Source organism: Electrona antarctica (genome assembly GCF_951216825.1).
Source record: "Electrona antarctica genome assembly, chromosome: 7".
In the NCBI taxonomy this organism is placed as follows: Eukaryota; Metazoa; Chordata; class Actinopteri; order Myctophiformes; family Myctophidae; genus Electrona; species Electrona antarctica.
The window spans coordinates 29,941,785-29,955,344 of NC_136812.1; the positions used below are offsets into that span (position 1 = coordinate 29,941,785).

At 42.9% G+C, this 13,560-nt stretch overlaps 1 protein-coding gene across 2 annotated transcripts in view; it reads left to right on the plus strand.

Moving 5' to 3' along the window:
* Window positions 1–13,560, plus strand: part of faf1 (Fas (TNFRSF6) associated factor 1) — a 94,195-nt gene that overhangs the window by 50,760 nt on the left and 29,875 nt on the right. For both annotated transcript variants that reach the window (XM_079505296.1, XM_079505297.1), the window contains exons 12-13: window positions 70–151; window positions 13,113–13,267. In XM_079505296.1, coding sequence (XP_079361422.1) covers window positions 70–151; window positions 13,113–13,267 — 237 coding nt within the window. The remainder of the gene's footprint in view (window positions 1–69; window positions 152–13,112; window positions 13,268–13,560) is intronic.

The following is a 13,560-nucleotide window of genomic DNA, read 5'->3' on the forward strand; positions in this document are numbered from 1 at the left end:
CGGACATACATTATTTTTGTAATTAAAGTTTGAGTTCTGAAATTGAACTTTGTGTGTGTGTGTGTGTAGGTATGGAGAGGTCCATCCGATGTTCTACATTGGGACTTTGGAGTCGGCATCTCAAGAGGCCTTCTACGGCAAAGCTAGAGATGTAAGTAGCACTCCATCTCACACACACACACACACACACACACACACACACACACACACACACACACACACACACATTGAGGATGTGTCAGAGCCACTGTTTGATTTTAATCAAAACCTGCATCAAATTTTCACCCCGACAGCTGAGGCTTTATATTTAGCCTGTCCCCCCCTGCCGATTTCTCAGTTTTTGTCCTTTTAAGGAGGCTTGTATCAACTGACAGCTTGTGTGGATTACAGTCTTATTAGACTGTGAGGACACAGCAAGATGTTAGGGGGCGTTCAGATCACCAGGCGCACCGAGGGGGGGAGATGGGAAAGACGGAGTGTGGGAGGAGTGGTGAGAGAGAAATGAGTGAGGGAAAGGAAGAAGAGGGGATGATAAACGGAAGGAAAAAGAAGATAGAAGCTTGGCCCACTGCCTGCTGCCCAACTGATCTCCTCTTTTAAGCCAACACAATATGGCCCATGTGTCCCTTGTGCTTCCGAGCTGTACTGTACCACAGTAGCAGCACACACAATACAAGGGCCCAAAATTTAAGTCATTTTTATCTTGTTTTGAAATGGCTTTAGGTGTGTTTGAGACCATTAGAAATTTGGAGAATTAAACTGCAAACCATATGGTCTGTCATGTTGTTTTAAGCCCTATATACTTCATTGACAGGAGTTCCTATTATTGGCCCCCTCCTTTTTCCCTTCTACAACAAATATCTTTGCTGAAAATAGCCAATCTACAATATTGTCAGTTTTCGCCAAATAGGGACTCTATGGTTCATATATTTACAACATGGTTCAAACATGGTTCATGACAAACCATGGTCACTCATGGTAGTGCTGTAAAATCTTCATCTCAGAGCAAGGAACCTAATTTTATCATCCACTGGACACAATGGCTGGTTCACGCTAAACACTGACCAAGTACTGTCTCAATTCTATTTGCCAGCTAAACGTCATGGGAGTATAAAATAAATTACAATTGATGTAATGCTATCTGACACAGTTATTTGACTAGAAAACATAATTGCAACTTGCAGCTATTGACATAATGTACCAGTATTTGCCTGGTTGGTCTGTGTCCAACCCGGCTGGCCTCTCTTATAGTCCATCCTCGCTTCAATCCGTCTATCCACCACCCCTTTCACCATTCTTCCCTCTGTTTTGAATATAGGCCTTTGTCTCTCTTTTGCACATCATCGTAGCTGGCCACAGACCAGCTTTGTTAAGTGGATATTGGTGTGGGTCAGATTTGCGTGGAGGAGGATTCGGTGGATTTGATATACAAGGGAATCAGTCTCACTCTCTTAAAGGCTGAGAGAGAATAATCACTAAGTAAAACACTGCATTTGATGAAGTGTTTCTGAAGGTGTGCGTTGCTGGGGGAGGGGGTAGCGACTGTTGAGATGGACTCAATCCACCCTTAATGAAAATGCTTTGGGCTGCTAGACTGAGCTGAGCCGTGCTGAACCCTTTGGGGGATCAGTAGTTAGTCAGTGCGTACAGACAGATAGGCCACCCATCACTGGCCATGATCCCTGCTAAATCCCCATCAACGCAGTGGTTAATCACACTAACCCCACTCTCCTCCGCCCTCCAGTCCTCTGGCCGCCACACACAAAGACACATAAAAATTCATAGCCTTGCTGGAGAGGCGTATTCAAGGATTCATCACTGCCAAGTACACAGTAAAATCCTCAGTGTTAATAGAACTCATGCGCACAAATGTAGCCAAATGGACCTGTAAGGGTAAATGTTGTTGTGTACACACACTCGGAGTTGCACATGATGGATAAATGAACACTGGAGATTTTACTTTGTGCCTTTCCTGCAGAAAATGAAAGAGCAACATGGCAGACTGGAGACAGTGTGAGAGTTGTTGTCATCTCATGTCGACATTGTCGCTTATGATGGCTGTTGTGCTATCTTGTAACACAGTATATATATCAAGTAGTCATGGGAAAACCTTTAGCTTAACAGTTATGATGCTGCCAGAGTTTGTCAAAATAAAGGCACTAGAGTGCCAAGCAGATGGGCAGATTTTACTCTGAAAAGCCATTTCCCCCCAAAACCGGGAGGTATAATCTTCCATTACTACCTCGTGTTGTCAAGTCTCATCTCTCTTTAGAAGTGTTTATATTCCAAACTAGATGCTTGGTTAAGTCAGAAATTAGGACAGAACATTGCCGTTCTGATCAAAACCATGGACAGCGATGTAGATTCAGACTAGATAATAGACAGTTTTGTCACGAGTGACTGATTCTCGTAACAGTTGCCGTGCAATTCCCCCGCGCCCATCCGCCTCCCCGTTCTCGATAGGATGACAGCGCGAGCAGAGAGAAGAGAAGAAAAAGTTGTCCACGGCAACTGGCACGGGAATTAGTCACTCGCAGTTTTGTCTGCCCGTAAACAAGGAAGTGAATGGCTGTGTGCATGCGCAAAATATGTCCAGGAGCGCTGAACAAGGCGTTGCCTAGCAACGGGAGCTGTCGAAAAATTGATTACAGCGATCCCGTTTTATATCATTAAAAAGGAACTAAAGACGCCTCGCCTATACACGTCCTTAGCACCCGCGTTTTTTATTGAGCGGACGTGTATACATGTTTGTAGCACAAAAGTTGTTAATACACTAGTCTGTTCAATTAAGATACTTTTAGGTTTTTATGTACCGGTGTTACTATATATGCACGCACGCACGCACGCGCACAGACAGACAGACAGACAGACACAGTGTACTGTAGTGTACACACAGAGTGTACTGTATATACGATGGAAAAGCCTCATTTTCTAGTAAATAATGGAGAATAGAGACATCTATAATTAAGCATTTTGAATGTGCCAGCATTTTTGTAATAAGAACCACTTAAGATTAGATTGTGCCAAAACTCACAGATATCAAGAAGTAAGGATCTTGCTGCAGAAATACTTTTGGGAGAGCGGGACTCAGGGAATTATCACTGCCAAGTATACGGTGAAATCCTCAGTGTTTTCTTTTTGCTAATATTACTGTTATTAATATTGTACTTGCATAGATCTACTTCCATCACTTACAATTATACTATTAATAAGTGGAAATATATTATTTAAATACAAATTGTCTCAGCCTTTGGGATCTGCTTTTAAAATCACTGGTAATGTTGAATTTGGGCCAAGTACTGATTTGACAGATTTTTCTGAAGTGCCTCCAGGCCAAATAAGTTTTTAACTTCTTTTTAAAGCGGCTTAAATTGATAACATTATAATCATGACTTAAGACAAATCTTACAACTCTCGTTCTAAAAAAATAGAACAAATCTATGGTGGCCTGTGCTGAACTATTGCTACTGCCATTTAGCGGTGGATGAGTTAACACGTTGACGGCTTTAAATTAAGATTGCCACCCTAATTAACAGTGGATTGTGCCTTCTGCCAGCTCTATTCATGATTTTAATTCATTTGAATGCCAATAGAAAAATCTGTGATATATACACAATAAATCTCATTTTAATGCGGCAAGTATGTAGTATTAGACTGTATTAGATGGTGGCGGTAACTTCATCATTATGCCGATTTTGACCGAATTCCGAATCTGGCCGTCGTAATTTCCGGTTCAACGGTGTAAACATCCGCTATCTTTCTTCACTGTGTGTTACAGTGATCTGTGCCCCATTTCGTGCGATCATTGTTTTTTTCATAAGTCAAATTAAGCTTTAATCAAGCCCCGAATATCGCATTTTGAGCAGCTATGCACATAAAAACCGCATGCGTGCTTGCGCGAGCGTGCACGCGAGGATTTCGGCTGGTTTTAGGTGGACGACATCGGCCGGGTTTATAGGGAATAAAACAATTACGTCAATTACACCAACAGGGGGTCTGGATTAATTAATTCACTACGTCAATAACATCTAGGGCAATAAAGGGGTTAATATATATACACGAAGGCTGCCGGGATTTAATTACCTTTGGAGCATACGCCAACGTATTTGCGGCTTTGATCCATGAAAATCTGCTTGAAAACACTCCAATGATTTGTTATTGAGCTGACAAAAAAGCCACTTCCTTGATCCGGGTCTTAGTCAAAGAGCAAAGCGAGCTAAGATTGTCCCTACTCACTTTGCATTGGACTCAGTTTCCCAGAAGCCCTTGCAAGCCGGCGGTTGGTTGATTTCCGCTTACGTCATCATAACGCGTCCGCCTCGTCACCGCGACAAATCCGCTATTTCTTTTCAATTATTACAAAACGCCGAATTAAACACATAAAACAAATAGCGCTTTTAGCGTATTAGGCAGCAGCAAAAATGGATTAAATAGCGTGGAAAACGGGTTATGCAGCACAACTGTTAAAACACTCCCATCGCCCAGGACAAAGTTCTTTGTCCTTTCTATTAGTAACGCCCGACGCTCAGGACGAAGTATTGTCCAAAAGACGAAGTTTATTGATACGAGAACAGATCGCATGGCTGTATAGCCCAGGCGTGCCTGCTGGGCTCTCCTCGGTGACGCGCAAGAGTGAGGCGTCATCGAAAAACACCCTCCCCTGTTTAGCTGATGAAAACGAAAATCTTAAAACGTTAATAAATCGCGATCTAAATCATCCCGTCTTTTTCTGAAAAAAGATCCTGTGTTAGACGGCGCTCCGCGGTCCAGTCGCTAGTCTCGATAGATTTATTCTTGTCTCCCGTTGTTGTCGATCGACTCTATAGTGCTGTGGCTATTGTTAGCTGCTACACAACATCATGAACTTCCGGCCGGTCCGTCCGGAAAAGGCGTCCGTGTTTATAAATCGACTGGGCGCATGAATGTAATGGATTAAATAGTTCCGGGCAATTAAAGTGTTAAGGAACTAGTCGGAAATGTGTCATTCAGACTAACTCTGTTATACTATTTTGGTATGTTTAATGTCTGCAGTGTGGTTCACTGATTGTTTCGTGCGTGCGTGCGTGCGTGCGTGCGTGCGTGCGTGCGTGCGTGCGTGCGTGCGTGCGTGCGTGCGTGCGCACGAGTCACTTGAGCTCTTCATTTTGAAGTGTTTGCTTTTCCAGACTTAGCCTACCATCCGATCAGTTTCTCTCTCTCTCACCCTCCTCTCACTCACTCTTTCTCTCCCTCTATTTCTCATTCACTAGCATCCCTGACGCTATCTTAACACACATAGTGAAATACATCCTCCAATTACAATAATAACATCCACTGAATGGGATTGATTGACCCTGAAATGAAAATACAGGCTGTCTGCCAGAAATGCTGCTTTGGCTATTCAAAATAGCAGATATACAGCTCCATCTCAATGAATTAGAATATTGTGTAAAAGTAAATTTTCCCTAATATAATTCAAAAAGTGAAACTGTCATATTGAATACTGATGAAGGCATTTGTACAAACGGCATCATCAGCTAGTTATGGTGAGAAATGGGCAATGTGGTAACAAACTTGATTCAACATTGCCTTGTTTGATATTTTAGTTTAGTTTTAGGTTCAATGTGATCTCCAGGCGTGTCATGATATACTCGTCATGCAAAGTTGCAAAGCTCCATGTGGGGTAACCCAGCCCCTATTGCTGTAATTTGCTGAGGTGTGCACAGCTCCTGTTTCACTAGGAAATGCATCACAATACGAAAATGTAAAACTTAAAATACCATTTCAGGTCATAGTTAAGATAGAAGTATGACGCTGGAAAGGGGAAAGACTGAGAAAATGAATGTGTGTGTATTGTGTCCAAATATTATGTGTGCTGAGTTTGAAGTTGGTTGGCCGGACAGTTCTCGATATATGTGAACTACAGACACACACAGACGGTCAGACAGACAGACAGAGGTTTTGTCCATTTCTTGTAGGATAACCTACTGATCAGGATGCATCTTAACACCATACCATTATTCCAATTCCACGTTCTGAGAAAGTGGTGATGAGAATGTTAAACCTTTTCAACAAAGTGGTGAGATAAAGTGCCAAGCAGTCAGAAGTAGGGATGGGTATCGTTACCGGTCCCGGTTCTGCTCATCAATTCCGGTTCCTAACGGTTCCTTATTTCGGTTTCAAAATGGAATAAAATACTAATAAAACAACTTAAGACCAAAAAACCGCAACCACTAATTTTATAAGCAACTGTACAGGAAAAACAAGCCCAAAGTCGCTTATAATAACTTAATAAGCGGACATGGCAACACTGAACTGAAGAGCAGCTGCAGTCAGTGTGCACTGTGCAGTGAGTGACACACACACACACACACACAGCCTCTGTTGAGACGTTGCTTAGCTGTAGCTAAAGTTAACAGCCTTCTTGTTACTCCGACTTACGTGCAATTCATTTAGGGTTAGGGAATGGGGCGAGTCAGATCAATGCAACATCGGAAAATCATGCTGTTATAACAATGCAAACCTATTTTGCAACCTGGTGATTTAGTGAGCTCGTAGATGATATTTTTTCTGCTTGCGCGTCACAGCCACTTCACGCCTGTGTGTGTGTGTTGGAGACTTGGGAGAAATAGGGACAGGGGGAGAGTTGGAGACGCGCTCTGATCACGTTCAAGACAGATATATCTCCATTCAACGTTGTTACAGAGAGACATGCAGCTGTACATCTCCTTACAACCGTGTTCTACCAGATTTTGCTGTTAAATAAATAAATAAATAACCGATAGGGAGAACCGAAATTGAATTATTTGAATGGGTACCCGGTAACCAAGCATGTTCGGTACCTGCTTGGTCCGGGATCCGCACGTAATTATGAACCGCTCGAACATACGCTGCTCCCGTTCTTGCGGTTATGGTTAGGTTAGGGTTTGAGTTAGGTTGTCGCTTGTCGGACCAATGACTAGTCTGAACTAAGTACTGCACCTGCTTAGTCCCGAGGTTCGGTACCCACCCCTAGTAGAAGCTTGCAGTGGTCATTAGGAATGTAATTTGACCTAACCATTGTCGATGGTTCAGACTTTTTGGACGCATCCATTTAGCGGAACAACGCTGTTGGTTTGAACTAGACATAAGACTTTGATGGTCAGTAAAGTGGTGTAGTTGGTGTGTGGAAACGGGTGATTGAAAGTGACATGTTCAACTTAAAAAGGCCATGGATGGTCTTTTGCCTTTTTATGTCCGCCCCACATTGAAATGAACAGGGCCAATATGGCACTCTTACGTCTCTACGTTAAGGATTGTATCTTTATAGCCTCATATCACGCAGAGGGAGCTGATGGGGGAATTACACCTGCCTGTCCCAACGACCCGTGCTACAGAGGCTCATTTGTTGGAACCAAACAAACACTTGTTTCACAGGTGTCATGTTGCCTCTGCAAAGCAAACCAGTCGTATCAAAGGGAGAATAAGGTGTGTGTGTGAGGTAAAGTGCTTTTCACTTTCTACTTCTCAGACCCTTCTGAATGTAGCATCTGTTAGTATCCCACACACCCCTTTTCTGTGTTTTTCCCCCTGCTCTCATAATACACATTTACGTTGGATAGAGAGAGTGGGAGTGAGATTAATTTTGCAGATGAACAGTTCACATGACACAAAGCCCCATAGTTCATGTACGACTAACTACCTGCTGTCTATCTTTCACGTGGTTTGGAAGGACGGATAAAGGTAGTTCCGTGGAATTACTTTGATTTTAGGACAGTGGAGAGAGTCAGCAAATCAAGAACAGATGTAACAGGTCCCAACCACACACGTATTATACAGTGGTCTGTATGTCACCGTTGAAACAGACCGTAATTTAAATAACACGCCCTTAAATATTCCTCAAAACGCCCCGATTTTACGGCATGAATAACCGGAATATGACCAAACAATGTATGGAAAGCCAATAACAAAAGGGTTTCGCTGCCTGTCATGTGTCTCCACCCCCCTCCCCCCCCCCCCCCCCCCCCACACACACACGCAAGTTGCAAGCCCAACTGTGTGTTGTATATTAAATAAATAAAGATATATTAGTGAACTAACACCTGAACCATGATTACATAATAAATAGTAGGCCTACACGCTGTCTGTTTCCCTTCTACCTACGTTGTTGAATAACACCTTCACATCCCATCTTCATGATTGGATAAGTTGGGACACGCATAGCCCTGGCACAGCCGCACATGCAAGCTGCTGTTTTGCATGAATAAAATAAAGGAGTGCATCTCCTGTCACTGTGTCCTCTATTACTGTTGTCAGTGACACCACGTTCATGAGTCATGACAGATAGATAGGCTGTGAATGATATGAACGTTTATGGAGTGATGAGTAAACTGGTGTGTGGTGGGCTGGGTGGGTTACCTATATCTCCCGATGCGGTCTCCCGATCGGCACAGTTTACTTTTGAGCGTCGTATCGTGTTTATCCTTAAACGAGGAGGTTGCACAGTGACATAACTCCACACAGACCTACTGTACTGTTACTGTAGGCTACGTACTGTAGCCTAGGAAGGGAGACTTCACTCTCCATCTCCAGCAGCCTCAATGTCATAAATATTTCAGCACAGGCAGCGCCACTCCCAATTAAATCCTCACATGTATATGGCTCATGCTGCAAAGCACTGTTTAAATTAAGCAAGTTAAGCATCTTACTGACTTGTAACATTGTTTTTAATTGCTTGTATATATTCTATCTATTAGTTTTATTATAGCTAAACATTTTTCATGTTTAAATGCCTGTGACAGCCTGTCAGCTGGTCAGACAATGTTGCTCCACTTGTCTATACGACAGAAAACAGGTGTACGAACATTTTCTAAAACATTTCCTATTCAAACTACTATTTATACACGGCAAGGAAGCTCTTTCGGGAGGAAAGGACGGTCTGGCGCCATGACGCTCATGGGTGGCAAACATTTGGGGCTGGATTTGCATGATAGTGAAAATGGCCTTACCTTCTTTTATACCTTGTAAACCTGTTTGCGCATAAAGCACAAAAAGCTCATAATCAGTGAAAGTTAGATCGTTTTGATTTTCAGGCTTTTCAGGTTGAAAATCTAGTAGCACTGGCCAATCAAATCTGGATGTTACGTTTGTGACCGGATTTGGCCAATCAATTTATTTACGTTTGTGACGACCACCCACCGTCCGGCGTCCACCCATAAGCCAATTTAAAATATATTTCATTATTCATTATAGATATTAATTTGAGTCTAAATGAGCATCAACACAGAACGCAAATATTACTATTACTATTTTTAAGAAGGTCGATTCTTTTCACTGCAAATAAAAGAGTCTACCTGTATGAATGAAACACCACCAAATGAATAGTTCATTTTCTGATCATTTATTGGACACGTTCCCGGTGGACCTTAAGGCCTGGTTTATACTTGGTTGCGTGTCATGTTGCACACTGAACATAACCAATCTAGTGTACAAACAAACTGGTCGCACTGACTTCAGCTCCCATATTGAATTGTGCAGTGGAATAATGATTATACAGTAGTAGGCTAAGTCAGAGCCAATGCTGACACCTGTGGAATGTAAAGGTACACACACACACACACACACACACACACACACACACACAGGGGGGGCTCAAGGGGGGGGGGGGGGGGGCTTTAGCCCCCTCTGGTGGAGGCTAAGCCCCCCTCAAAACAAGCCCAATTGACTGACTTCTATGTAAACCAAGATTCATTGGCCCCCCTCTAAATAGCCAGCCCCCCCATAGCACCTCCAGTCACAATTTTCTTGAGCCGTCGCTGCACACACACACACACACACACACACACACACACACACACACACACACACACACACACACACACACACACACACACAAAACTACTGTGATTTAGGAACAGGTGTGAGGAAGGGCTATGGGGGTCACTATCTAGCTCAGCTTGGACCTAGTAATTTAGCTGAAGTGGGGATTTGCTCCTCCCCGCTAACGGGCAATACAAAAGATCAGACTTGAAAGAGGAGAGAGAACAGAGGGACGTGGACAGTTGAACCAAGATGACTGGGCCTCTGTTATTTGAACCTTCAGTTTTGTCCAAATGCCCACTTTGACTAGTCTTTACACTTGCTGTAAGCGTGCATGTGTGCGCGCATGAGTCTTTGACTTGAGTGTACCGCAGTCGAAGTTTGTGTGTGCATGCTTGTGGGTCTGTCTGCGTGTCATTGTTTTTTAGTCTGTATGAGAGTTTTTTTATGTTCTAAAACTTTCCCTCCCCTTTCTCTCTCTCTCCCTCTCCCTCGCTATTCTCTCAAGACTGCATTTGCTTGTCTTCTCAGCATGAGTGTTTAATCTTTTCAGGCCGTTGAATTGGTCCAATGAATGAGCCCCCAGCTCCTTCTCTCTAGGAGCCCAGGAGATTATTCTAAAGCTCTAATCGTTGAGCAAACACAGCAGTGCTCTCCCTCTCCCATTCTACGGAGGCCACAATATAGCACAACTTCTTCTTTCACTTTCCCTCACTTTCCCTCACGCCCAGTGTTTTTTTTCTTTTGCTGCATGTAGCCTAGTTTACCACTCCTCAGAAACTAACCCCTAGACTAGAGTACACCTTCACAGTGGTGATTGGTGGTTGCGGAAGAAAACATCATCCCACAACCGAAGCGAGGAACAATTTCTTTATTTTTTTTTTAAATTTGTTTTAAGCAATGTAATTTAGAAAGCATTATCTCCTACATCGTACCCAGGAACCTTTTCTGTTTGTGGCTGTGTTTGTTTTTTTATTAGTTAGCCAGTTGTGAAAATCTTCCTGGCTTATAATTTGGTGTCAATATCCTTGGATCTGGAGCTTCGTCAATATTGTCTGGCCCTGCTGCTGCTACCCTGTGCAGGCCGCTGGCATTTGGTGTAAAATAAATAGAGTGATTTGTCTGTTTTGTTTTCTCCACAGCTTGGTCACCTCCCAGAGAAGTTTTATTTACACCACTGCCCACTTGATTTTATGTGGTATTTGCTTTTTTTGCCAGCTGCGGACTTCCTTCCGTCGATGGAAGTGATACCGTCTTCCTAATTGTGTCTTGTGGTGTGTCATGTACATGGTCATGTAGTGTGGAAATTACTTTTCCTTGAGGGTTCACCCATGACGGTACAACTGGTATAGGAATTAAAACCCACACTGCAGATGTGTGCGGTAGTTATAATAATAGTAATAACACTTTATTTGTATAGCACATTTCATGACATGAAATGCAGATCAAGGTGCTTTACAGAGTAATGGAGAAAAAAACAATGTGTTTTTGCATCGTCCAATGACAGACAGGCTCTGATTCATGCAATATTTCTAAGGTGAAAAAAGGCAATCTTGGTAACATGATTAATGTGTGAATTAAAATTCAATTCCGAATCAATATTGACCCCCAAGTTCTTTACTGTACTGTTACTTTCTACAGTCAGGTTGTCAAGTCTGCTTAAAGCACTGGACAATGTGTTTTACCGTAGCTGATCATCAAATCTTTAAACCTAAATTCCAGATTTTATCCCTGTGCAGTAAATTAGACGAATTGACGAATATGAAAAATGTACGTTTGAATAAAACATTACAATGATAATAATCTTCCTTCTCAGTTCTCGTGAAACCCTGGGCCCCTTTAACTTTGCTCAGTAGCTCCCACGAGATCACAGAATTTACGCAACCTACTTTGCTGTCTGCGCTCGACTGACGTACAACCCTGACTATCACACAACATGACTTGTAATTGTTTAAAAATTATAACGTAGGTCAAGCTGAAATGGGCAATACATACATTCATAATGATGGTAGTTATAATTCACAACCATACTCGATTGACGAAAGCGGTTATCCCCCAGGGTAAAACGTCCTTGTCACATTGTGTACACTAGTTGTATTTAAACTAAAACATTACAAAAGTGCATGCTATATACAGTGTTTGACCGAATTGATTGGTTATAATTTCCTGTGTGATGTCAAGGTAAAGATTGTACCATGATAGCACGTCATTCAGAGTGATGCATTTCAGTTCTCCATAAAACTTAAATGTAATACCATGCGGTTTTATTTAACCCAATGTTACCTAACCTTGTTAAAATGAGGCCTTAACAGATGACAATAAGCAACAGCATGCGCGTGCATACCGGCAGCACAAGAACCCTGCCTCTCATAAGATGCAATGGGAAAGTTCTAACTGCACTCGCGTGTAAAAAAAATGCACCATCAAACTTTCAGATGCTGTTTTTCTCCCAGTGTGGAGGAAGAATGATTAGGATTTTTATTGTGATCTCTCGCCCCTTGAAATATATAATCCTTGGTTTCTGTTGTGTTTGAACAATAATAGCAATTCAAATCAGTTGTCATCAAAACCACACCTCCAGTCGCTGTCATAAGAACGGGAGGTAAGGACCTATAATAGGCCAATATGAAAAGGGTGCCATTTCGTCTTATGCCTTTGATGGCAAGAGGAGGATTTTGGCATTTTGTTGCAAAAATGTGTTTCGCAAGAATTCACCTCTTGGTGGCGCTATAACAGGCCAATGTGAAAAGGGTGGGATTTATTCCTCAGCCTAGTAGGAAAGTGTGTGTGAAAATGTACGTAAATTGCACGCTGCGTTCATGATTTGAGGGTTTTTGTTCAAAACGGGCCAAACGAGCAATTTTGGAAGCCAATGATAGCAAATTAGGATGGAATATGAAATATCGGACAGATCCGTCTTGAGCACATGACTATAGAGATACTGTGTAACGATTTGTGGGATTTTTGGACAGAATCTGGAGGAGTAATAACAGAACATGTGTTTTAAAAAAGTCGGCCTCCTGGTGGCGCTATAAAAGGCAGATGTGAAAAATGCAGGGCAAAAGTTTTTCCTTGGCCTCCAGGGAGTGTGCAGTTTCACACAGATTGGTGCAATTATAGGTAAAAATGTGAAAATCTGCCTCATGGTGGTGCTATAACAGGCTGTTCCGGAAAATTTCAGAGGTTCGTCATCCTAGGAGTGTGTGCAAAGTTTGGCATCGACCGGGTTAACGGTGCTGGAGATTAGCTGGGGACGGATGGACACGCGGACGGACACGGTGGAGACAATAAATAGGAATAATATTAAATCCTTTCCTCTTCCCTCCGCTCCACAGAGAAAGCTGCTGGCCATCTACCTCCATAACGACGAGAGCGTCCTCAGCAATGTCTTCTGCTCCCAGATGATGTGTGCAGACTCCATTGTCTCCTACCTGAGTCAGAACTTTATAACGTGGGCCTGGGACATCACTAAAGAAGCCAACAAAGCAAGGTACGAGCTTCAACATTCAGGGTCTTTCGTCTCACACACACACACGCACACGCGCGCGAGCGCGTGTGCGTGTGCGTGTGCGTGTGTGTGTGACAGTCTATCTCTCTCTCACAAAAATAACGAGCGACCTTGATGATAATCAGTGTGCTGCGTGCCCTGGCCGTGCTGCCTATTTTCACACCCAATCGGACGAGACGATCACCTTCCCAGCGGAGAAGGGGACCCGAAGGGGAAAAACGTAAAGACGTAAACATATATGCCCACCCCTATCCAATCAGAAGCCTTCCCAGCCC